This window comes from Hyla sarda, chromosome 1 (genome assembly GCF_029499605.1).
Source record: "Hyla sarda isolate aHylSar1 chromosome 1, aHylSar1.hap1, whole genome shotgun sequence".
NCBI lineage: Eukaryota > Metazoa > Chordata > Amphibia > Anura > Hylidae > Hyla > Hyla sarda.
Window position 1 is genome coordinate 109,774,311 of NC_079189.1, and position 26,514 is coordinate 109,800,824.

General features: G+C 48.1%; 1 protein-coding gene across 3 annotated transcripts in view; it reads left to right on the forward strand.

Annotated features, from left to right (window-relative positions):
• Nucleotides 1–26,514, forward strand: part of IRF2 (interferon regulatory factor 2) — a 195,274-nt gene that overhangs the window by 19,838 nt on the left and 148,922 nt on the right. For 2 of the 3 annotated variants that reach the window (XM_056560137.1, XM_056560134.1), the window contains one exon: nucleotides 22,875–22,986. The exons of the other annotated variant lie outside the window; for it this stretch is intronic. In XM_056560137.1, the coding sequence (XP_056416112.1) occupies nucleotides 22,939–22,986 (48 nt within the window). In that variant the 5' untranslated portion in view covers nucleotides 22,875–22,938. The remainder of the gene's footprint in view (nucleotides 1–22,874; nucleotides 22,987–26,514) is intronic. 3 annotated transcript variants of the gene reach the window in all.

A 26,514-nucleotide genomic window follows, 5' to 3' on the forward strand; every position in this document is an offset into this window, starting at 1 on the left:
CTGGTTGCAAAACACTGAGTTTGTTACCAAACTCGGTGTTTCACAACCAGTGTGCCTCCAGCTGTTGCAAAACTACAACTCCCAGCATGCACTGATAGACCGTACATGCTGGGAGTTGTAGTTATGCAACAGCTGGATGTTCCCCCCCCCCCCCCGATGTGAATGTACAGGGTACACTGACATGGGCGGAGGATTACAGTAAGTATCCGGCTGCAAGTTTGAGGTGCGGCAAAATTTCTGCCGCAGCTCAAACTGCCAGCGAGAAACTACTGTGAACCCCCGCCCATGTGACTGTACCCTAAAAACACTACACTACACTAACACACAATAAAATAAAAAGTAAAAAACACTACATATACACATACCCCTACACAGCCCCCCTCCCCAATAAAAATGAAAAACGTCTGGTACGCCACTGTTTCCAAAACGGAGCCTCCAGCGGTTGCAAAACTACAACTCCCAGCATGCACTGATAGACCGTACATGCTGGGAGTTGTAGTTTTGCAACCACTTGGTGGCCCCCCCCCCCCCCAATGTGAACGTACAGGGTACACTCACATGGGCGGAGGATTACAGTAAGTATCCGGCTGCAAGTTTGAGCTGCGTCAAATTTTCTGCCGCAGCTCAAACTGCCAGCGAGAAACTACTGTGAACCCCCGCCCGTGTGACTGTACCCTAAAAACACTACACTACACTAACACAAAATAAAATAAAAAGTAAAAAAAACACTACATATACACATACCCCTACACAGCCCCCCTCCCCAATAAAAATGAAAAACATCTGGTACTCCACTGTTTCCAAAACGGAGCCTCCAGCTGTTGCAAAACAACTACTCCCAGTATTGCCAGATAGCCGTTGACTGTCTAGGCATGCTGGGAGTTTTACAACAGCTGGAGGCACCCTGTTTGGGAATCACTGGCGTAGAACATCCCTATGTCCACCCCTATGCAAGTCCCTAATTTAGGCCTCAAATGCGCATGGCGCTCTCACTTTGGAGCCCTGTCGTATTTCAAGGCAACAGTTTAGGGTCACATATGGGGTATCGCCGTACTCGGGAGAAATTGCCTAACAAATTTTGGGGGGTATTTTCTGCTATTACCCTTTTTAAAAATTAAAAATTTTTGGGAAAACAAGCATTTTAGGTAAAAAAAATATATATTTTTTTACATATGCAAAAGTCGTGAAACACCTGTAGGGTATTAAGGTTCAGACTACCCCTTGTTACGTTCCCCGAGGGGTCTAGTTTCCAAAATGGTATGCCATGTGTTTTTTTTTTTGCTGTCCTGGCACCATAGGGGCTTCCTAAATGCGGCATGCCCCCAGAGCAAAATTTGCTTTCAAAAAGCCAAATGTGACTCCTTCTCTTCTGAGACCTGTAGTGCGCCAGCAGAGCACTTTTCACCCCCATATGGGGTGTTTTCTGAATCGGGAGAAATTGGGCTTCAAATTTTGGGGGGTATTTTCCGCTATTACCCTTTTTAAAAATGTAAACATTTTGGGAAAACAAGCATTTTAGGTAAAAAAAAATTTTTTTTTTTTACATATGCAAAAGTCGTGAAACACCTGTAGGGCATTAAGGTTCACATTACCCCTTGTTACGTTCCCCGAGGGGTCTAGTTTCCAAAATGGTATGCCATGTGTTTTTTTTTTGCTGTTCTGGCACCATAGGGGCTTCCTAAATGCGGCATGCCCCCAGAGCAAAATTTCCTTCAAAAAAGCCAAATGTAACTCCTTCTCTTCTGAGACCTGTAGTGCGCCAGCAGAGCACTTTTCACCCCCATATGGGGTGTTTTCTGAATCGGGAGAAATTGGGCTTCAAATTTTGGGGGGTATTTTCCGCTATTACCCTTTTTAAAAATGTAAACATTTTGGGAAAACAAGCATTTTAGGTAAAAAAAAATTATTTTTTTTACATATGCAAAAGTCGTGAAACACCTGTAGGGCATTAAGGTTCACATTACCCCTTGTTACGTTCCCTGAGGGGTCTAGTTTCCAAAATGGTATGCCATGTGTTTTTTTTTTGCTGTTCTGGCACCATAGGGGCTTCCTAAATGCGGCATGCCCCCAGAGCAAAATTTCCTTCAAAAAAGCCAAATGTAACTCCTTCTCTTCTGAGACCTGTAAGTGCGCCAGCAGAGCACTCTTCACCCCCATATGGGGTGTTTTCTGAATCGGGAGAAATTGGGCTTCAAATTTTGGGGGGTATTTTCCGCTATTACCCTTTTTAAAAATGTAAACATTTTGGGAAAACAAGCATTTTAGGTAAAAAAAATTTTTTTTTTTACATATGCAAAAGTCGTGAAACACCTTTAGGGCATTAAGGTTCACATTACCCCTTGTTACGTTCCCCGAGGGGTCTAGTTTCCAAAATGGTATGCCATGTGTTTTTTTTTTGCTGTTCTGGCACCATAGGGGCTTCCTAAATGCGGCATGCCCCCAGAGCAAAATTTCCTTCAAAAAAGCCAAATGTAACTCCTTCTCTTCTGAGACATGTAGTGCGCCAGCAGAGCACTTTTCACCCCCATGCGAGGTGTTTTCTGTATCGGGAGACATTGGGCTTCAAATTTGGGGGGTATTTTCTGCTATTACCCTTTTTAAAAATGTAAAATTTTTGGGAAACCAAGCATTTTAGGTAAAAAATATATATATTTTTTTTACATATGCAAAAGTCGTGAATCACCTGTAGGGTATTAAGGTTCACTTTACCCCTTGTTACGTTCCCTGAGGGGTCTAGTTTCCAAAATGGTATGCCATGTGTTTTTTTTTTGCTGTCCTGGCACCATAGGGGCTTCCTAAATGCGGCATGCCCCCCAAAAACCATTTGTCGCTCCTTCCCTTCTGAGCCCTCTACTGCGCCCGCTGAAAAATTAACATAGACATATGAGGTATTTCCTTACTCGAGAGAAATTGGGTTTCAAATACAAGTAAAAATTTTCTCCTTTTTACCCCTTGCAAAAATTCAAAAATTGGGTCTACAAGAACATGCGAGTGTAAAAAATGAAGATTTTGAATTTTCTCCTTCACTTTGCTGCTATTCCTGTGAAACACCTAAAGGGTTAATACACTTACTGAATGTCATTTTGAATACTTTGAGGGGTGCAGTTTTTATAATGGGGTCTTTTATGGGGTATTTCTAATATGAAGACCCTTCAAATCCACTTGAAAACTGAACTGGTCCATGAAAAATAGTGACTTTGAAAATTTTGTGAAAAATTTCAAAATTGCTGCTGAACTTTGAAGCCCTCTGGTGTCTTCCAAAAGTAAAAACTCATAAATTTTATGATGCAAACATAAAGTAGACATATTGTATATGTGAACCCAAAAATAAAAATATTTTGAATATCCATTTTCCTTACAAGCAGAGAGCTTCAAAGTTAGAAAAATGCAAAATTTTCATTTTTTTCATCAAATTTTGGGATTTTTCACCAAGAAAGGATGCAAGTTACCATAAAATTTTACCACTAAGTTAAAGTAGAATATGTTACAAAAAAACAATCTCGGAATCAGAATGATAACTAAAAGCATTCCAGAGTTATTAATGTTTAAAGTGACAGTGGTCAGAATTGCAAAAAACGCTCCGGTCCTTAAGGTGTAAAATGGCCTGGTCCTTAAGGGGTTAAAAGGTAGGGCAGATCCGGACAAGGTAGGGCTCATTTTAATCAGCGTCTCCCGCACTATCCACCAGTACCTGTGGATAGTGCGGGAGAAAACAAGTGACAGTTTTACAGAGCGGGGAGGAGACACTGCTGGTTACTTATTTAAAGTGGCCGCGGCCGTGCTGCTAATACTTAATAAGCAGCAGCTGCTACGGCCGCTTTAAATCAGTGACCAGAAGACTTATCAGCATATAACACGCTGGCAGGCTTTTTGCCTTAAATTAAAGTTTTAAAAGTGCGTGTTATACGCCGATAAATACGGTATTTGCAAATGTCCTTGATCAGGCTGTAGATGAATAACAACAAAGAGTCCTTGATTGGGACACAGACGGATTCACACTGACTACAAAATTAATGGCCGCTGCTGAGGCCACTGGAACCACGGTTGGTGCCGGTTGATCGGGCCTCACCTCCTTAAGTGGAGTAGGCCGCGGAACTTCTGTTTGTGCCTTTTGGTTAGGCCAAACCTCCGGGCATGGAGTAGGCCTAGGCACTTCTGTTGGTGCCTGTTGGTTAGGCCAAACCTCCGGGCATGGAGTAGGCCTAGGCACTTCTGAGGTTGGTGCCCGCTGGCTAGGCCAAACCTCCTCAGGGGGAGTAGGCCTGGGCACATTTTTACATGCTGAGATATCAGAGTAGGACCTCGGCAGATACTTGGGGTGCATGATGGGAGTTTTGAATCCCTCCTCTTCCTCGGCGTTGCTAGGCAGCCTCATCGGCCAGATACCATGTGGGTCTGCCTCCCAGTTGTCTGCCGGAAAATAGGTGAAAGGAAGTTGGATAGGGTTCCTGGGCCTTGTGACTGCTGCAGCCCATTCACCCCGCAGACTCTGGACAGGGGTATACTCGACAATCTCCCTCGCTCCATGGAGTGATATCTTTTGGGTAGATAGTCCCTTTGCACAGCCCTCCTGTTCACTAGGATGGTTCCCCCATGCTTGCAATCCAGGAGGGTACCAAAACCCTTGGTCTTATCGAACGTAATCACAGTGGCGCGTCGGCGCTCTAGAGGTGCTTCACCCTCTCGGGGGTAGTCCTACTTCCTTATATATAGGGCCTCCAACCTTTTAGTTTCACGTTGCTGCTCTTCCCTCACTTCATAGGGGAGATACTTTGGCCCATAACACTCCCTGTGCTCAGCTCTCAATTTTTCCATAATGTTGTTAATTTCAGCCTCCCTGTGGGCCATTTCTCTCTGAGCTATGGGGACCGGTGGATGTGGCTTCCCTGGGTGGGGAAGAACCATGTCCCGCATATATTCGATCAGCTCAGGCTCATCACCAGGGCGTGCACTCGGCAGGGTGACTTGGGACAGGGGGATCGCTGGCTCTGGGCTGGATGCAGAGGAGAAATCTGCTTCCGCCAGGGTACTCACGTCTTGATTCCTCTGTTGGGATCTCGGCCTAGGACCCCCATGTCCGATGGTGAGGGGACAGTTTCAATGGTGATGCCGCCTCCGATGTCCCAGGTGATCCCTCTTTTGGGGTAGCCGGCCACACGTTGTTCTCGGGTAGCAGTGGTAGGTTGCAGGCCTCCTCTGCCCCGATGGACAACCGCTGCAAGCGTTCGGCAAGGTCTTGAAAAAGTTGCGCTGCGGCCGCGGCAACTTTTCGCTGTTCAGGCGCCATCTTGATGCCCTCCTCACGTGAAGCACTGTGCTCCTCCATGTCAGTACTCCTTGCTTCCATCTCCAGACTGAAGAGGTCATGCTGCTGGGCTTCTTTTATGTGAGGCTTCAACAAAATGGCCGCTGGCCGGAAGGACATCATCAGTGCAGCTCTGACTTCCGGTCCCCCGGCGAACACCAGCAGAAGATTAAAGTTCCACCTCAGCATCGACACGTGTACTTGATGTCCACACCCAGGGGCGGGTCACGGAGCAGCGCGGGACATATTGGCATGCTTTTCAGGTAAATCCTTAACCTTTTCCAGTACACACAGCCGTGAGGAGTGCAGCATGGCTTTGCTGCGGATTTTGCACATTTTCGCAGCGAAACAATCTTCGCCTCCCCCCTTACTTTTTCCTGCAAACCAGTCAAATGAATAGCAAAGTCCCGTACACTTATGTGCACAATTATGATCGCAGCATGCGAAAATTTCGGACAGTCCATATAACACATTTCTTGATAGGGGGAGGACTATGGCACTTGCAATAATGGTGGCTGAATAGCTGTAGGCACACACCCTTATCCTGTTTGTAAGACGCCAAAAGAGTTGTGGTGACTAGGTGGTGCAGGTGATAGTGTAGGGTATGCTGTTGTTAACCCTTAATTGTTGTGACGCCAGGGTGCGGTTTCCTCAATGTAATGGTCCTACCGCCAACCGTCCCACAAACGGCATGGAGAAATAACGGAATGTCCACAGCAGATTTTCTGAAGTAAACTTGAAGTAACTTTACTGTCTATGTTATGCAACGGCATGTAACACAACAGTCTTTTACGAGTGCACCGGGATACAGGTTCCTCACAGGTTTGCTGGGACTCCGGATCAATGAGCTTTGATTGCTAGCCACTGTGCTACTATGTTTAGGAGATTTGAGTTTCTAGTAGTCACACAGGATTCAGGAGTTTGAGCTTGAGTAACTCACGTTTAGTGGCTGCGGATTTTTAGGCTTTGGGCCTAGCTTGAATTGATGATTTGTGCTGAAATGTGCTTTCTTTAAGTGCCAGGAACAAGAGACCGAATTTAGTGGCAGCAGCCCATTATATATTAGGGGGGTGGGACAAAGCTCATTGGTCAGCAGAACCTGTCAGTTATGAACTCAGTGAACTCTGGGTATTACATGACCCAAAGGTCCTTGAACCATAATACAATTAATTAAAGGCACGTGACCTCTAAGGTCCTATACAGAGGTATTCCTATATAACACATTAAATATATATTTATTTGTACGTTAAATACTATTTATATGAGGCGACTATGGGTTAGTCCTAAGGGAGAGCCCTATTGTCATGGAGGGACTCTGGCTGTGGGGACTCTGGACAAAGGGACAGGACCAGGTCCTGTTCCGGGACACCACAACTGCAACTCCCAGCATGCCCATAAAGTGATGGCATGCTGGGAGTTGTAGTCTTGTAGCAGGCGGTAGATGTGCAGTGCGGGCTTAGGTGGGAGACAAGCTGGGGGGGGGATGTAAATCAGTATCCCCATCATTAGAAGCGAGGGTAGCGGGGAGAAAGTATGACGTAGCACGGACGGCTGCAGAGTGATGCCAGCCTGGGCTCCTTTTAACATACCACAGCGCTGCAGAGTTTTTCTATCCCCTACTGTAATTTCATACTTCCCGCTGGGTCCCGTCATTGGCTGGGACCGAGCAGCCAATCTCGGGACCCGGCGGGAACTTTGATATTAGAGTAGGGGATTGAAAAACTACACAACGGTGTGGGATGACACCTATCATACCTCTCCCCCTTTTTCCCCGGCTTTTCATCTCCTTTCTCCCCGGCTTTTCATCTCCTTTCTCCCCGGCTTTTCATCTCCTTTCTCCCCGGCTTTTCTCCCCCTTTCTTCTCGGTTTTTCTCCCCCTTTCTCCCTGGCTTTTCTTCCCCTTTCTCCCCGGCTTTTCTTCCCCTTTCTCCCCAGCTTTTCACCTCCTTTCTCTCTGGCGTTTCACCTCCTTTCTCCCCGGCTTTTCTTCCCCTTTCTCCCCGGCTTTTTAAAAATTTTTTATTTTACCTCACCCGGCCGTGCTCCGGCAGGCTCAGGTTCAGGTTGCGGGTCTTCCTGGACCGCGGTGCCTGTAAAGCATTGAAAGCATGCCTAGTGACGATCCCTGCCGGCTCCTCTTCTGTACGGCGTAAGGAACATCATTACCTGCAGCTGCAGTGGGTGAAAGTGGCCGTAGCGCCGGTGACGTCCCTTACGCCGCGCAGAAGAGGAGCCGTCAGGGATTATCACTAGGCATGCTTTCAATGCTTTACAGGCACCGCGGTCCAGGAAGAGCCGCAGCATGAACCTGCCGGTGTAATGAAGAACTCTGTTTCTTGAAGAGAACTGTGTCCCGAACAGCTGATAGAAATTCTGAGTCAGCACAGGCACTGTGATTGGCTATGGCACATATACCGGCCCCATACTAGGTTGGTGGGGTGTGCAGTCTAGCTCTGCTCACTATTTTGCTGCCTGGACACAATTCTCTGCAGCCCCTCCACTCTCACGTACTCAGCTTTTCCCTTTTCCTCAACTTTTCCCGGGGCTTTTCCCTTGCTGCCTGGACACAGTTCTCTACAACCCCTCCACTCTCATGACTCAGCTTTTCCCTTTTCCCCAGCTTTTCCTGAGGCTTTTCCCTTGCTGCTTGGACACAGTTCTCGGCAACCCCTCCACTCTCATGTCCTCAGCTTTTCCCTTTCCCGCAGCTTTTCCCAAGGCTTTTCACTTGCTGCCTGGACACAGTTCTCTACAACCCCTCCACTCTCAAATACTCAGCTTTTCCTGATCTCTGTGCTTTTCCCTAGCTTTTCCCTTTTCCACAGCTTTTCCCGAGGCTTTTCCCTTGCTGCCTGGACACAGTTCTCTACAACCCCTACATTCTCATGTACTCAGCTTTTCCCTTTTCCCCAGCTTTTCCTGAGGCTTTTCCCTTGCTGCCTAGACACAGTTCTATGCAACCCCTCCACTCTCATGTACTCAGCTTTTCTGCAACCCCTCCACTCTCATGTACTCAGCTTTTCCCTTTTCCCCAGCTTTTCCCGAGGCTTTTCACTTGCTGCCTGCAAACAGTTCTCTACAACCCCTCTACTATCATATACTAAGCTTTTCCTGATCTCTGTGCTTTTCACCAGCTTTTCCCGAGGTTTTCCCTTTCTGACTAGACACAGTTCTCTGCAACCCGTTCACTCTCATGAACTCAGCTTTTCCCAATCTCTGTGCTTTTTCCCAGCTTTTCCCTTGCTGCCTGGATACAGTACTCTACAACCCCTCCACTCTCATGTACTCAGCTTTTCCTGATCTCTGTGCTTTTACCCAGCTTTTCCCTTTTACCCAGCTTTTCCTGAGGCTTTTCCCTTGCTGCTTGGACACAGTTCTCTGCAACCCCTCCACTCTCATGTACTCAGCTTTTCCCGATCTCTGTGCTCACTCTGGCAGCTGTCGACCCCCCCCCCCCCTTCCACTCCCCCTACCCCCGATCATTTTTGTTTATTACAATATCGGCACTAAAATGTACAGTGGAAAATCCACATGATTTAGCATTTCCGCAATTTGTGGCCATACCCTTAGGGCAGTGGTCTCTATATTGTTGACATCCAGCTGTTGCAAAACTACAACTCCCAGCATGTCCATACAGCCGTTTGCTGTCTGGGCATGCTGGGAGTTGTAATTTTGCAATATGTCGATGGCCACAGTTTAGAGAGCTACAGTTATGGCCGTAAATGTTGGCACCACAGTACCCAGTATTTCTCACAGAAAAGGATTGCAGTAACACATGTTTTGCTATACACATGTTTATTCCCTTTGGGGGGAATTTATCATTGTATATAGAGCTTTTTTTTCGTCTATTTTTTAACGCAAAAATTTGCGCAAGAGTTTTTTGCGTAATTTTCCCCCGCAAAATCTGATAGAATTCTTTATAGCCATGTCTACTGTTAAGTTTACCACAGAGCAATTTCTACTGTAGAATCAAATTTATTAACTGCGTGTTTCTTTTTTTAAACGCAAAAAAATGCACAAATGCACAAATATACACCACCTCCGAGGACACGTACCACAGTGTTCTAAAGCACCTGAGAATTATATTAACTATTTTGGGACAGTTAGGACTACTACTCCCACCCATGATGGACAGACTCTGCCCATGATGGGAGTTGTAGTCCAGGGGCTGAGGTTGCAGATCGCACCAGGTCATTCTCCAGAGACCTGCTGCGATCCGCAATTATTAACTGTAAAAGCCAGTGGAACATGCGACTACACTGCGCTGCCCGCCGGCTCCTGTATACTGTATCACATTTCATAATTCCCTGCCAGGGAGACGGGAGCTCTGATTGGTGAAAAGCCATTCACCAATCAGAGCTCCTGTCTCCCGGTGGCGGGGATCTGCATGTAGCACAGTGGAGCTGCATGTTACGCTGGCTTTTAAAGTTAATAAATGCCGATCGCAGCGGGTCTCTGGAGAATGACCCGCTGCGATCTGCACCTTAGCCCCTGGACTATAACTCCTATCATGGACAGCATCTGTCCCATGATGGGAGTAGTTGTAATACTGCAGCGCTGAGGGATGGCACTTGCACATCCCCCGGCTGCGGGACTTTTAGGACTACTACTCCAATCATGGGCAGACTCCGTCCATGATTGGAGTTATAATCCAGGGGCTGAGGGGCAGATCGCAGCAGGTCATTCACATTTATTAAGTTAACAAGCCGGCGGCACATGCGGCTACACTGCGCTGCCTGCTGGTGAAAAGCTATTCACCAATAAGAGCTCCGGTCTCCTGGTGGCGGCGATTATGAATTATGAGAGATGTATACAGGAGCCTGGAGCCGGCGGGCAGCACAGTGTAGCCGCATGTTCTGCCGGCTTTTACAGTTAATAAATGCGGATTGCATTGGGTCTCTGGAGAATGACCTGCTGCGATCTGCACCTCAGCCCCTGTCCATGATGGGAATAGTAGTCCTAAGAGTGCGGCAGCCGGGGGATGTGCCAGTGCCATCCCTCAGCGCTGCGGTACTACAACTACTCCCATCATGGGACAGACTTGGTTCCATGATGGGAGTTGTAGTCCAGGGGCAGATTACACCGGGTCATTCTCCAGAGACCCACTGCGATCCGCATTTATTAACTGTAAAAGGCAGCGGAACATGCGACTACACTGTGCTGCCCGCCGACTCCTGTATACTGTATCATATTTCATAATCCCCATCCGGGAGACAGGAGCTCTGATTGGTGAAAAGCTATTCACCAATCAGAGCTCCTGTCTCCCAGCGGCGGTGATTATGAATTATGAGAGGTGTATACAGGAGCCGGCTTACAGTGAATAAATGCGGATCGCAGCGGGTCTCTGGAGAATGACCTGCTGCGATCTGCACCTCAGCCCCTGGACTATTACTCCCATCATGGACGGAGTCTGTCCATGATGGGAATAGTAGTCCTAAAAGTGCCACAGCCGGGGGATGTGCAAGTGCCATCCCTCAGCGCTGCGGTACTACAACTACTTCCATCATGGGACAGACTCGGTCCCATGATAGGAGTTGTAGACCAGGGGCTGTGGGGCAGATCACACCGGGTCATTCTCCAGAGACCAGCTGCGATCTGCATTTATTAACTGTAAAAGCCAGCGGAACATGCGGCTCCATTGTTCCCCACCATCGGGAGACGTGACGTGAACAGTGTAAACCGCGGCACAAAAATGTGGTCGATACGATAGTTTTGTTTGGCACACACTGCTGCTTCGGCACTTCTAGCTATATAAGGAGTGTACAGCGGGAAAATGCCACAGCTCTGTAAAGTGCAGCTCTGTGAAGTGTGCAGTAGAGAAGGAGTGCACGAAAGAGCGGGGGGGGCGGGGGGGGGGGGGCCGTTTCTATATTTGCACAAAATGTATCAAAGAAGTGCACAACTTTAGTAAATCTTAAGCAAGAGTGTAAATTAGACAAGCAGTGTAAAGGGGTAGATCTGTGTCTACAATAGACACCTAATGATAAATCTCCCCCTTTGTGTGTATTGGAACTAAACCAAAAAAGGGAGGAAAAATAAGCAAATTGGGCATAATGTCACAGCAAACTCCAAAAAGGGGCTGGACAAAATTATTGGCATCCTTTCAAAATTGTGGATGAATAGGATTGTTTCAAGCATGTGATGCTACTTTAAACTCACCTGGGGCAAGTAACAGGTGTGAGCTATATAAAAATCGCACCTGAAAGCAGATATAAAGGAGAGAAGTTCACTTAGTCTTTGCATTGTGTGTCTGTGTGTGCCACACTAAGCATGTACAACAGAAAGGAGAAGAGAACTGTCTGAAGACTTGAGAACCAAAATTGTGGAAAAATATCAACAATCTTAAGGTTACAAGTCCATCTCCAGATATCTAGATTTGCCTTTGTCCACAGTGCGCAACATTATCAAGAAGTTTGCAACCCATGGCACTGTAGTTAATCTCCCTGGGCGTGGACGGAAGAGAAACATTTATGAAAGGTGTCAACGCAGAGTAGTCCAGATGGTGGATAAGCAGCCCCAAACAAGTTCCAAAGATATTCAAGCTGTCCTGCAGGCTCAGGGAGCATCAGTGTCAGCGCGAACTATCTGTCTACATTTAAATAAAATGAAACACTATGGCAGGAGACCCAGGAGGACCCCACTGCTGACACAGACATAAAAAAGCAAGACTACATTTTGCCAAAATGAATTTGAGTATGCCAAAATCCTTCTGGGAAAACATCTTGTGGACAGATGAGACCAAGATAGAGCTTTTTGGTAAAGCACATCATTCTACTGTTTACCAAAAACAGAATGAGGCCTACAAAGAAAAGAACATAGTACCTACAGTGAAATATGGTGGAGGTTCAAAGATGTTTTGGTGTTGTTTTGCTGCCTCTGGCACTGGGTGCCTTGAATGTGTGCAAGGCATCATGAAATCTGAGGATTACCAATTTTGGGTCACACTGTCCAGCCAAGTGTCAGAAAGCTGGGTTTGCATCCAAGATCTTGGGTCTTCCAGCAGAAATGGATGCCAACAAAGCGCTGGAGAGTTCTGAAGTGGCCAGGAATAAGTCCAGATCTAAATCTTATTGAACACCTGTGGAGAGATCTTAACCCCTTAAGGACCAAGCCCATTTTCACCTTAAAGACCAGAGCATTTTTTGCACATCTGACCACTGTCACTTTAACCCCTTAAGGACCAGGCCATTTTACACCTTAGGACCAGAGCGTTTTTTGAACATCTGACCACTGTCACTTTAAACATTAATAACTCTGGAATGCTTTTACATATCATTCTGATTCTGAGAATGTTTTTTCGTGACATATTCTACTTTAACATAGTGGTAATTTTTTGTGGTAAATTGCATCCTTTCTTGGTGAAAAATTCCCAAATTTGATGAAAAAATTGAAAATTTAGCATTTTTCTAACTTTGAAGCTCTCTGCTTGTAAGAAATATGGATATTCCAAATACATTTTATTTTTATTCACAAATACAATATGTCTACTTTATGTTTGCATCATAAAATTTATGAGTTTTTACTTTTGGAAGACACCAGAGGGCTTCAAAGTTCAGCAGCAATTTTAAAATTTTTCACAAAATTTTCAAACTCACTATTCTTTGAAACCCAATTTCTCTCGAGTAAGCACATACCTCATATGTCTATGTAAAGTGTTCGGCGGGCGCAGTAGAGGGCTCAGAAGGGAAGGAGCGACAAATGTTTTTTGGGGGGCATGTCACCTTTAGGAAGCCCCTATGGTGCCAGAACAGCAAAAAAAACACAAAAAAAAAAAAAAAACACATGGCATACCATTTTGGAAACTAGACCCCTCGGGGAACATAACAAGGGGTAAAGTGAACCTTAATACCCCACAGGTGATTGTTACGCCGAGCGCTCCGGGTTCCCGCTCCTCCCCGGAGCGCTCGCTACACTCTCCTCACTGCAGCGCTCCGGTCAGATCCACTGACCCGGGGCGCTGCGATACTGCCTCCAGCCGGGATGCGATTCGCGATGCGGGTAGCGCCCGCTCGCGATGCGCACCCCGGCTCCCGTACCTGACTCGCTCTCCGTCGGTCCTGTCCCGGCGCGCGCGGCCCCGCTCCTTAGGGCGCGCGCGCGCCGGGTCTTTGCGATTTAAAGGGCCACTGCGCCGCTGATTGGCGCAGTGGTTCCAATTAGCCTGATCACCTGTGCACTTCCCTATATCACCTCACTTCCCCTGCACTCCCTCGCCGGATCTTGTTGCCATCGTGCCAGTGAAAGCGTTTCCTTGTGTGTTCCTAGCCTGTGTTCCAGACCTCCTGCCGTTGCCCCTGACTACGATCCTTGCTGCCTGCCCCGACCTTCTGCTACGTCCGACCTTGCTTCTGCCTACTCCCTTGTACCGCGCCTATCTTCAGCAGTCAGAGAGGTTGAGCCGTTGCTAGTGGATACGACCTGGTCACTACCGCCGCAGCAAGTCCATCCCGCTTTGCGGCGGGCTCTGGTGAAAACCAGTAGTGACTTAGAACCGATCCACTAGCACGGTCCACGCCAATCCCTCTCTGGCACAGAGGATCCACTACCTGCCAGCCGGCATCGTGACAGTAGATCCGGCCATGGATCCCGCTGAAGTTCCTCTGCCAGTTGTCGCTGACCTCACCACGGTGGTCGCCCAGCAGTCACAACAGATAGCGCAACAAGGCCAACAGCTGTCTCAACTGACCGTTATGCTACAGCAGTTACTACCACAGCTTCAGCAATCATCTCCTCCGCCAGCTCCTGCACCTCCTCCGCAGCGAGTGGCCGCTTCTGGTCTACGCCTATCCTTGCCGGATAAATTTGATGGGGACTCTAAGTTTTGCCGTGGCTTTCTTTCCCAATGTTCCCTGCACCTGGAGATGATGTCGGACCAGTTTCCCACTGAAAGGTCTAAGGTGGCTTTCGTAGTCAGCCTTCTGTCTGGAAAAGCCCTGTCTTGGGCCACACCGCTCTGGGACCGCAATGACCCCGTCACTGCCTCTGTACACTCCTTCTTCTCGGAAATCCGAAGTGTCTTTGAGGAACCTGCCCGAGCCTCTTCTGCTGAGACTGCCCTGTTGAACCTGGTCCAGGGTAATTCTTCCGTTGGCGAGTATGCCGTACAATTCCGTACTCTTGCTTCAGAATTATCCTGGAATAATGAGGCCCTCTGCGCGACCTTTAAAAAAGGCCTATCCAGCAACATTAAAGATGTTCTGGCCGCACGAGAAATCCCTGCTAATCTACATGAACTCATTCACCTAGCCACTCGCATTGACATGCGTTTTTCCGAAAGGCGTCAGGAGCTCCGCCAAGATATGGACTCTGTTCGCACGAGGCGTTTCTTCTCCTCGGCTCCTCTCTCCTCTGGTCCCCTGCAATCCGTTCCTGTGCCTCCCGCCGTGGAGGCTATGCAGGTCGACCGGTCTCGCCTGACACCTCAAGAGAGGACACGACGCCGCATGGAGAATCTCTGCCTGTACTGTGCTAGTACCGAACACTTCCTGAGGGATTGTCCTATCCGTCCTCCCCGCCTGGAAAAACGTACGCTGACTCCGCACAAAGGTGAGACAGTCCTTGATGTCTACTCTGCTTCTCCACGTCTTACTGTGCCTGTGCGGATGTCTGCCTCTGCCTTCTCCTTCTCTACTATGGCCTTCTTGGACTCTGGATCTGCAGGAAATTTTATTTTGGCCTCTCTCGTCAACAGGTTCAACATCCCAGTGACCAGTCTCGCCAGACCCCTTTACATCAATTGTGTAAACAATGAAAGATTGGACTGTACCATACGTTTCCGCACGGAGCCCCTTCTAATGTGCATCGGATCTCATCACGAGAGGATTGAACTTTTGGTCCTCCCCAATTGCACTTCTGAAATTCTCCTTGGACTTCCCTGGCTTCAACTTCATTCCCCAACCCTGGATTGGTCCACTGGGGAGATCAAGAGTTGGGGGCCCTCTTGTTCCAAGGACTGTCTAAAACCGGTTCCCAGTAACCCTTGCCGTGACTCTATGGTTCCTCCAGTAACCGGTCTCCCTAAGGCCTATATGGACTTTGCGGATGTCTTTTGCAAAAAACAAGCTGAGACTCTACCTCCTCACAGGCCTTATGATTGTCCTATCGACCTCCTCCCGGGCACTACTCCACCCCGGGGCAGAATTTATCCTCTGTCCGCCCCAGAGACTCTTGCCATGTCTGAATACGTCCAGGAAAATTTAAAAAAGGGCTTTATCCGTAAATCCTCCTCTCCTGCCGGAGCCGGATTTTTCTTTGTGTCCAAAAAAGATGGCTCCCTACGTCCTTGCATTGACTACCGCGGTCTTAATAAAATCACGGTTAAGAACCGCTACCCCCTACCCCTCATCTCTGAACTCTTTGATCGCCTCCAAGGTGCCCACATCTTTACTAAACTGGACTTAAGAGGTGCTTATAATCTCATCCGCATCAGAGAGGGGGATGAATGGAAAACGGCATTTAACACCAGAGATGGACACTTTGAGTATCTGGTCATGCCCTTTGGCCTGTGCAACGCCCCTGCCGTCTTCCAAGACTTTGTTAATGAAATTTTTCGTGATCTTTTATACTCCTGTGTTGTTGTATATCTGGACGATATCCTGATTTTTTCTGCCAATCTAGAAGAACACCGCCAGCATGTCCGTATGGTTCTTCAGAGACTTCGTGACAATCAACTCTATATCAAAATTGAGAAATGTCTGTTTGAATGCCAATCTCTTCCTTTTCTAGGATACTTGGTCTCTGGCCAGGGACTACAAATGGATCCAGACAAACTCTCTGCCGTCTTAGATTGGCCACGCCCCTCCGGACTCCGTGCTATCCAACGCTTTTTGGGGTTCGCCAATTATTACAGGCAATTTATTCCACATTTTTCTACCGTTGTGGCTCCTATCGTGGCTTTAACCAAAAAAAATGCCGATCCCAAGTCTTGGCCTCCTCAAGCGGAAGACGCCTTTAAACGACTCAAGTCTGCCTTTTCTTCGGCTCCCGTGCTCTCCAGACCTGACCCTTCCAAACCCTTCCTATTGGAGGTTGATGCCTCCTCAGTGGGAGCTGGAGCTGTTCTTCTACAAAAAAATTCTTCCGGGCATGCTGTCACTTGTGGTTTTTTTTCTAGGACCTTCTCTCCGGCGGAGAGGAACTACTCCATCGGGGATCGAGAGCTTCTAGCCATCAAATTAGCACTTGAGGAATGGAGGCATCTGCTGGAGGGATCAAGATTTCCAGTTATTATTTACACCGATCACAAGAACCTCTCCTACCTCCAGTCTGCCCAACGGCTGAATCCTCGCCAGGCCCGGTGGTCTCTGTTCTTTGCCCGATTTAATTTTGAAATTCACTTTCGGCCTGCCGATAAGAACATTAGGGCCGATGCTCTCTCTCGTTCCTCGGATGCTTCGGAAGTTGAACTCTCTCCGCAACACATCATTCCTCCTGACTACCTGATTTCCACTTCTCCAGCCTCCATCAGGCAAACTCCTCCAGGAAAGACCTTTGTTTCTCCACGCCAACGCCTCGGAATCCTCAAATGGGGTCACTCCTCCCATCTCGCAGGTCATGTGGGCATCAAGAAATCTGTGCAACTCATCTCCCGCTTCTATTGGTGGCCGACTCTGGAGACGGATGTTGTGGACTTTGTGCGAGCCTGCACTATCTGTGCCCGGGATAAGACTCCTCGCCAGAAGCCCGCTGGTTTTCTTCATCCCCTGCCTGTCCCCGAACAGCCTTGGTCTCTGATTGGTATGGATTTTATTACTGATTTACCCCCTTCCCGTGGCAACACTGTTATTTGGGTGGTCGTTGATCGATTCTCCAAAATGGCACATTTCATCCCTCTTCCTGGTCTTCCTTCAGCGCCTCAGTTGGCTAAACAATTTTTTGTACACATTTTTCGTCTTCACGGGTTGCCTACGCAGATCGTCTCGGATAGAGGCGTCCAATTCGTGTCTAAATTCTGGAGGGCTCTCTGTAAACAACTCAAGATTAAACAAAATTTTTCTTCTGCATATCATCCCCAATCCAATGGACAAGTAGAAAGAATTAACCAGGTCCTGGGTGATTATTTACGACATTTTGTTTCCTCCCGCCAGGACGACTGGGCAGATCTTCTTCCATGGGCCGAATTCTCGTATAACTTCAGAGTCTCTGAATCTTCCTCCAAATCCCCATTTTTCGTGGTGTACGGCCGTCACCCTCTTCCCCCCCTCCCTACCCCCTTGCCCTCTGGTCTGCCCGCTGTGGATGAAATTTCTCGTGACCTTTCCATCATATGGAGAGAGACCCAAAATTCTCTCTTACAGGCTTCATCACGCATGAAGAAGTTCGCGGATAAGAAAAGAAGAGCTCCTCCCATTTTTTCCCCTGGAGACAAGGTATGGCTCTCCGCTAAATATGTCCGCTTCCGTGTCCCTAGCTACAAGTTGGGACCACGCTATCTTGGTCCTTTCAAAATTTTGTGTCAGATTAATCCTGTCTCTTACAAACTTCTTCTTCCTCCTTCTCTTCGTATTCCTAATGCCTTTCACGTTTCTCTTCTTAAACCACTCATCATCAACCGTTTCTCTCCCAAATCTGTTCCTCCCACTCCTGTTTCCGGCTCCTCGGACATCTTCTCCGTCAAAGAGATTCTGGCATCAAAAAAGGTCAGAGGGAGAACCTTTTTTTTAGTGGATTGGGAGGGTTGTGGTCCAGAAGAGAGATCCTGGGAACCTGAGGACAATATCCTAGACAAAAGTCTGCTCCTCAGGTTCTCAGGCTCTAAGAAGAGGGGGAGACCCAAGGGGGGGGGTACTGTTACGCCGAGCGCTCCGGGTTCCCGCTCCTCCCCGGAGCGCTCGCTACACTTTCCTCACTGCAGCGCTCCGGTCAGATCCACTGACCCGGGGCGCTGCGATACTGCCTCCAGCCGGGATGCGATTCGCGATGCGGGTAGCGCCCGCTCGCGATGCGCACCCCGGCTCCCGTACCTGACTCGCTCTCCGTCGGTCCTGTCCCGGCGCGCGCGGCCCCGCTCCTTAGGGCGCGCGCGCGCCGGGTCTTTGCGATTTAAAGGGCCACTGCGCCGCTGATTGGCGCAGTGGTTCCAATTAGCCTGATCACCTGTGCACTTCCCTATATCACCTCACTTCCCCTGCACTCCCTCGCCGGATCTTGTTGCCATCGTGCCAGTGAAAGCGTTTCCTTGTGTGTTCCTAGCCTGTGTTCCAGACCTCCTGCCGTTGCCCCTGACTACGATCCTTGCTGCCTGCCCCGACCTTCTGCTACGTCCGACCTTGCTTCTGCCTACTCCCTTGTACCGCGCCTATCTTCAGCAGTCAGAGAGGTTGAGCCGTTGCTAGTGGATACGACCTGGTCACTACCGCCGCAGCAAGTCCATCCCGCTTTGCGGCGGGCTCTGGTGAAAACCAGTAGTGACTTAGAACCGATCCACTAGCACGGTCCACGCCAATCCCTCTCTGGCACAGAGGATCCACTACCTGCCAGCCGGCATCGTGACAGTGATCCACAACTTTTGCATATGTAAAAAAAAAAGAATAATAATTTACCTAAAATGCTTGGTTTCCCAAAAATTTTACATTTTTAAAAAGGGTAATAGCAGAAAATAACTCCCAAAATTTGAAGCCCAATTTCTCCCGATTCAGAAAACACCCCATATGGGGGTGAAAAGTGCTCTGCTGGCGCACTACAGGTCTCAGAAGAGGAGTAGTCACATTTGGCTTTTTGAAAGCAAATTTTGCTCTGGGGGCATGCCGCATTTAGGAAGCCCTTATGGTGCCAGAACAGCAAAAAAACAAACAAACACATGGCATACCATTTTGGAAACTAGACCCCTCGGGGAACGTAACAAGGGGTAAAGTGAACCTTAATACCAAACAGGTGTTTCATGACTTTTGCATATGTTAAAAAAAAAAAAAAATTTACCTAAAATGCTTGGTTTCCCAAACATTTTACATTTTTAAAAAGGGTAATTGCAGAAAATACCCCCCAAAATTTGTAACACAATTTCTCCCGAGTACGGCGATACCCCATATGTGACCCTAAACTGTTGCCTTGAAATACGACAGGGCTCCAAAGTGAGAGCGCCATACGCATTTGAGGCCTAAATTAGGGACTTGCATAGGGGTGGACATAGGGGTATTCTACACCAGTGATTCCCAAACAGGGTGCCTCCAGCTGTTGTAAAATTCCCAGCATGATTCTTGACTGCTTCTCTCAACAATTCTATCCCCTTATTTCTTTCGGTCTGGCAGCCCTGGGATCGTTATACTGATAGACAACCGCCTTGATATTCCTCTCTTTCATTTTCTCTCCTCCTCCCCCCCCCTCTTCCTTCTCTTTCTCTATCCGATTTCTTTTTTGTACCTTTTGTGGTTGTTCTATGTTGTCTTTGTGTGTCGTTGCTTGTCTTCCCCAATCCCCTCCTTTTTTGTCAGTGGACTTTGTCGTCTTGTTGTTTGTGTTTGGTGGTTTGTGGTACGTGGTTCCCCATGCATATGAGTCCCATATGCTTTATGTTATGCCCATGGTAGCATCATGGCTTCGTGCCGGAGGCTTACTTTAGTTTGTCTATGGTATCGTTGTGTGCCTCGGCAGTTCTTTTTGTTGGGGTCTGATCCCTGTTCTGCTACTTGTTGCTGGGCCTCGGCCCTGGTACTGTTCTTATTACCCGCGACAGGCGTTGGGCCTGGCTGCCGTGATGTTTCTTACTTACTTTGCTTTTGTATTACTGTAACTGCAAAACTTCTTAATAAAAACTACAGTTAAAAAAAAAAAAAAAAACTCCCAGCATGCCTGGACAGTCAATGGCTGTCTGGCAATACTGGGAGTAGTTGTTTTGCAACAGCTGGAGGCTCCGTTTTAGAACAGTGGCGTACCAGACGTTTTTCCTTTTTATTGGGGAGGGGGGCTGTGTGGGTATGTGTATATGTAGTGTTTTTTACTTTTTATTTTATTTAGTGTAGTGTAGTGTTTTTAGGGTACAGTCGCACGGGCGGGGGTTCACAGTAGTTTCTCGCTGGCAGTTTGAGCTGCGGCAGAAAATTTGCCGCAGCTCAAACTTGCAGCCGGATACTTTCTGTAAACCTCCGCCCATGTGAGTGTACCCTGTACTATCACATGGGGGGGGGGGGGGGGGAGGAGGGGGGGGGGGACATCAAGCTGTTGCAAAACTACAACTCCCAGCATGTACGGTCTATCAGTGCATGCTGGGATTTGTAGTTTTGCAACAGTTGGAGGCATACTACTTTGGCTGGGGATGCTGGGGATTGTAGTTATGCAACAGCTGGAGACACACTGGTTTGCTACTTAACTCAGTGTTTCACAACCAGTGTGCCTCCAGCTGTTGCAACACTACAACTCCCAGCATGTCCGGTGCATGCTGGGAGTTGCAGTTTTCAACAGCTGGAGGCACACCGGTCGTGAAACACTGAGTTAAGTAAAAAAAAAACTCTGTGTTTCACAACCAGTGTGCCTTCAGCTGTTGCAAAAGTTATGCAACCAGCAGATGCACCACTATAACTCCCAGCATGCACTTTAGCTGATTGTGCAAGCTGGGAGTTGTAGTTATGCAACAGCTGAAGGTACACTTTTCCATAGAAAAAATGTGCCTCCAGCTGCTGTTGCAAAACTATATGTCCCAGCATACCCATAAGGGAATGCTGGGAGTTGTGGTGGTCTGCCTCCTGCTGTTGCATAACTACAGCTCCCAGCATGCCCTTTTTGCATGCTGGGAGCTGTTGCTAAGCAACAGCAGGAGGCTGTCACTCACCACCAATTGCTGCTCCTGCACACAGGTCAGTCCCTCGTCGTCGCTGCTGCCGCTGCCACTCCTGGGGCCCCAATCCCAACAGGGATGCCGGGGATCGGGGTCCCCAGCTCCCGGGGTCTTCTTCCCGCACCTGCTCACGTCCTCCGGAAGAGGGGCGGAGCAGGTTGCGGGAGTGACACCCGCAGCAGGTGCCCTGATTGGTCGGCCGGTAAACCGGCCGACGAATCAGGGCGATTGTGAGGTGGCACCAGTGCCACCTCACCCCTGCTGGCTATGGCTGTTCGGGGCCGTCAGAGACGGCCCCGATCAGCCAGTAGTTCCGGGTCACTGGAGACCCGATTGACCCGGAATCTGCCGCAGATCGCTGGGCTGAATTGTACAGCGATCTGCGGCCATCGCCGACATGGGTGGTCATCATGACCCCCCTGGGCGATATGCCGCGATGCCTGCTGAACGATTTCAGCAGGCATCGGGCACCGGCTCCGCTCCAGATGGCTGCGGGGGGGGCGGGAAAGCGTATGACATTCTCATACGTCATGTGTCCTTAAGGACTCGGAAATGGCAACGTATGAGAACGTCATGTGTCCTTAAGGGGTTAAGCATTAATAACTCTGGGATGCTTTTACTTATAAATTTGATTCCGAGATAGTTTTTTCATGACATATTCTACTTTAACATAGTGGTAAATTTTCGCCGTTCTTGCACAATTTCTTGGTGAAAAATTCCAAAATTTCATGAAAAATTTTAAAATTTACCATTTTTCTAACTTTGAAGCTCTCTGCTTGTAAGGAGAATCAACATCCCAAATAAATTATATATTGATTCACATATTACTTTATGTTTGCATCATGAAGTTGACATGTTTTTACTTTTGGAAGACATCAGAGGGCTTCAAAGTTCAGCAGGAATTTTCCAATTTTTCACAAAATCTTCAAAATCGGGAATGTTTCAGGGACCAGTTCAGTTTTGAAGTGGATTTGAAGGGCCTTCATATTAGAAATACCCTATTTTTACAAGGGGTAAAAGGAGAGAAATCCCCCCAAAATTTGTAACCCAATTTCACACGAGTAAGGAAATACGTCATATGCGTATGTAAAGTGTTCGGCAGGTGCAGTAGAGGGCTCAGAAGGGAAGGAGCGACAATGGGATTTTGGAGAGTGAGTTTTTCTGAAATGGTTTTTTGGGGGGGCATGTCCCATTTAGGAAGCCCCTATGGTGCCAGGAAAGCAAAAAAAACTACATGGCATACTATTTTGGAAACGACACCCCTAAAGAAATGCAACAAGTAGTACAGTGAGCCTTAACACCCCACAGGTGTTTGACTACTTTTTGTTAAAGTTGGATGTGTAAATGAATTTTTTTGTCACTAAAATGCTGTTTTTGCCCCAAATTTTACATTTTTACAAGGGGGTAATAGGAGAAAATGCCCCCCAAATTTGTAACCCCATCTTTTCTGAGTATGAAAGTACCCCATGTGTGGACATCAAGTGCACTGCGGGCGCACTACAATGCTCAGAAGAGAAGGAGTCACAAAAACCCCACGTAGCATACTATTTTGGAAACTAAACCCCTCAAGGAGCGTAACAAGGGGTACAGTGAGCCTTAACACTCACAGGTGTTTGATAAATGTTTGTTAAAGAGGGATGTGAAAAGGAATAATTAGATTTTTTACACTAAAATGCTGGGGTTAACCCAAATTTTTCATTTTCACAAGTGGTAATAGGAGAAAATGTCCAAGTAAATTTGTAAATACATTTCTTTGGAGTAAGGACATACCTCATATATTCATGTAAACTGCTTTGCAGGTGCACACCAGGTCTCGGAAGAGCAGGAGCGCAGTCAGGGGCCTTGAGCATCTACAGAGCATCTATGGAGCTAGAACAGCGGGACCCCCCCTTAAGGAACACGTTACATGAGGTACACTGAGTTAATAAAGTGGGGTACAGTGACAAATGACAAAATAGGTTATGTTCCCAGAATGATGACCCAGAGCATAGCCAAAACTAAAAAATATGCCCACCCCAAACCCTATGCTCTGAATTATGATTCTGGGAATGTGATGTGTATGGCCGTCCCTAACTGTTGCCTCAAATGCGCACACCGCTCAGGTGGAAAGAGAGCGCTGCGCATTTGATACAACATAAAAAAGTCCCTGATGATAGTGACTCAGTGACCCATGACCCATTTTTGGAAAAAATACCCCCAGAGGTCTTTTTATTTTATTTTTTTTTAGAGTTTTTTGGGCAATTTAGTGGTTTATGGGGTTAAAATATGGAATGTACACTGGAGTTGGTACATTGTCAAATTATGGAAAATTAAAATGAAAAGGGAAAATGTAGTACTTCATGAAAGTGTAATACTCCCTGAAGGAGTTTTTAATGCAGAGGCCCGGATGATCGGCGCAAGTGTCACACTGAGTGGTGGTGTCCTTCCGTATCTCCCTCCTGTGACACACTCTGCATTTTTTCTGGGATCGTCCCTTCTTTCCAGTGTAGGGGACCTCACCTGGAAAGTGCTGGCCTGGGACGATCCTGGCACCTATATTTCAGTTCCTTGGGAACTCCGACCTGCTCTTTCCCGGTCGCCAAAGATCAAGGTCCTTAGGAATTCTTGGAACTGGAGGAAATTCCTGTGTTGCCAGCATACTGGGACAGTACAAAAGAGTTGTACATGGCAACCTGTACCAAGTAGACCACAACTTTTTTATACCATACCCTGGTTTTCCGCATGGCCGTGTATGGCTTGAGGACTTGATCAGAGAGATCAACTCCCCCCATATACTGATTGTAGTCCAGAATACAATCAGGATTGAGGACCGTTGTTGTGATACCTCGCACAGGGACAGGTGAGCTGCCGTTACCATGAATTGTGGTGAGCATAAGGACATCCCTCTTATCCTTATACCTGACCAGCAACAGGTTTTCATGGGTAAGGGCACGGGACTCCCCCTTGGGCATAGGTGTCTGGATCAAATTTAGAGGGAGGACTCTCTGGTTCTTCCGTACGGTCCCACAAGCGGACGTGGATCTGGCGGCAAAGGATGTGAACAGAGGAATGCTGGTGGTGAAGTGTGTATGTGTATGTGCTTGGTGTAACTTATATATAACTGTGTGTGAATAGGAAGAACAAAAGGGTCCGCCACTAGAGTGGATGCAGGTAAAACTGTTTGTTGCTTTATTGAAGATATCGCAGTACAAAGCTGGAAGTCTACTGTGTGTGATTACAAATCACACATCATTATAATAACATTTTTAAAAATGCTGCGGCCCAAAAAAAAAAAAAGTGGCAAATTGCAGTGCCCTTTTTTTTATTTTTATTTTTTATTACTTTTTTCTCTTTCTTTTTTACACCCCTACCTTTCCCTAACAGAAAAACTCACCCTGACTACAGGTGGCAGGAGGCCACTTCTTCTGCCCTAAGGGGCACAGATCTTGACAGAGGGGGGTCCCTGGCTTCTTCTCTCAGCTTTGCCCGCTGACTGAGCTCTGCCAGCAGCACTCTTGGGGGGGTGAGGGGATTGCCACCTCTCCCAGCAACAGGAGGTGATTGGCGGTGTATACTACACCGCCGATCACCTTCTAATTCAGGGTCAGCAGGTCACACCGATATGACTGGAATCGCTGCAGATTGCCGGTGTGAATTCAGGGTCTCAGGACTCCCCCCACTGCGTTATCTGAGATCATTCAGTAGGCATCCCGGTCCGATCCCTGCCCGGCACGCAGCACGGACCGAAATTCCCACGGCCTTACAGATACGCCCTTGATCCTTAAGTACCAGGGCATCAGGGCGTACCTGTATTCCCGTGGTCCTTAAGGGGTTAAAATTGCTGTTGAGAAAAGGGGCCTTTCCAATAAGAGAGACCTGGAGCAGTTTGCAAAGGAAGAGTGGTCCAACATTCCGGCTGAGAGGTGAAAGAAGCTTATTGATGGTTATGGGAAGCGACTGATTTCAGTTATTTTTTCCAAAGAGTGTGCAACCAAATATTAAGTTAAGGGTTAAGTTGAAAGGGGGGAGGAGTCGACAGCTGCCAGAGAAAAAGGAAAAGCTGAGTACATGAGAGTGGAGGGGTTGCAGAGAATTGTGTCAGGCAGCAAGGGAAAAACCTCGGGAAAAGCTGGGGAAACGGAAAAGCTAAGTATATGAGAGTGGAGTGGTTGTATAGAACTGTCTAAAGGCAGCAAGGGAAAAGCTAGGGGAAAAGGGAAAAGCTAAGTACATGAGAGTGGAGGGGTTGCAGAGAACTGTGTCCAGGCGGCAAGGCAGCAAGGGAAAAGTCTCAGGGAAAAGCTGGGGAAAAGGTAAAAGCTCAGTACATGAGAGTGGAGGGGTTGTAGAGAACTGTGTCCAGGCAGCAAGGCCGCAAAATAGTGGGTAGAGCTAGACTGCACACACCCCCACCAACCAATAGTATGGGGCGGGTGTGTGCGCCTCAGCCAATCACAGTGCCTGTGCTGACTCAGCATTTCTATAAGCTGTTCGGGACACAGTTCTCTTCAAGAAACAGAATTCTTTATTACACTGGAGCACGGCCAGGTGAGGTAAAATAAAATTTAAAAAGAAGCCGGGGTTGGGGGGTAACTCTGCAGCCGCCCGGGACTCCCCCAGCCGGGCCGGGAGATGTTCAGGAGCCATCCATGCCATCCCTTAGCACTGCGGTACACACTGAGGGATGGCAGGGATGGCTCCTCCACGTCTCCCGGCCCGGCTGCGTGAGTCCCGGGCGGCTGCAGTGTTATGTCAGCCTGGGCTCCCTTTGCTACGGCGCTGCATAGTTTACTGTCATTTCAAATTTCCCGCTGGGTTCTGTGTCACGGGACCCGGCGGGAAATATGAAATGACAGTGATTTTCTTATCACTCCAAGCCTGGGAGCGGAGCAAATAACCGCCAGCTTCCCTGGCTTGCTTATCACCCGCCGCACTGCATGACTACAACATGCTTACAGTAAGGACATGCTGGGAGTTGTAGTTGTGCGGGCAAGTGACAAGCTTCTCACCTGCCCCCCTGCAGGACAACAACTCCAGGAGAACTCCAGAATAGGAAAATTGCCCGCCATACACCCGGCAGTAAAAAAATAAACAGGTACATACCTTCCTTCGCTCCCCTGGTGCCTCCGGTAATCGGCTCCGGCCTCCGCCGCGATCCTCTTCTTGGTTGCCGGCGAGTCATACTGCACTCAGCCAATCACCGGCCGCAGCGAAGTCCCGACTCGGATGGCAATAGGCTGAGCGGCAGTGTGAGAACACTTCAAGACACACAATACTTCACTACACTGGCACCTGCTGCCAGGGCCGAAAAAAGTCACACTGCCGCTCAGCCTATCGCCGGCCGAGTCGGGACTTCGCTGCGGCCGGTGATTGGCTGAATGCAGTATGACTCGCCGACCACTGGCAACGAGGAAGAGGATCGCGGCGGAGACCGGACCCGGTTACCGGAGGCACCGTGGG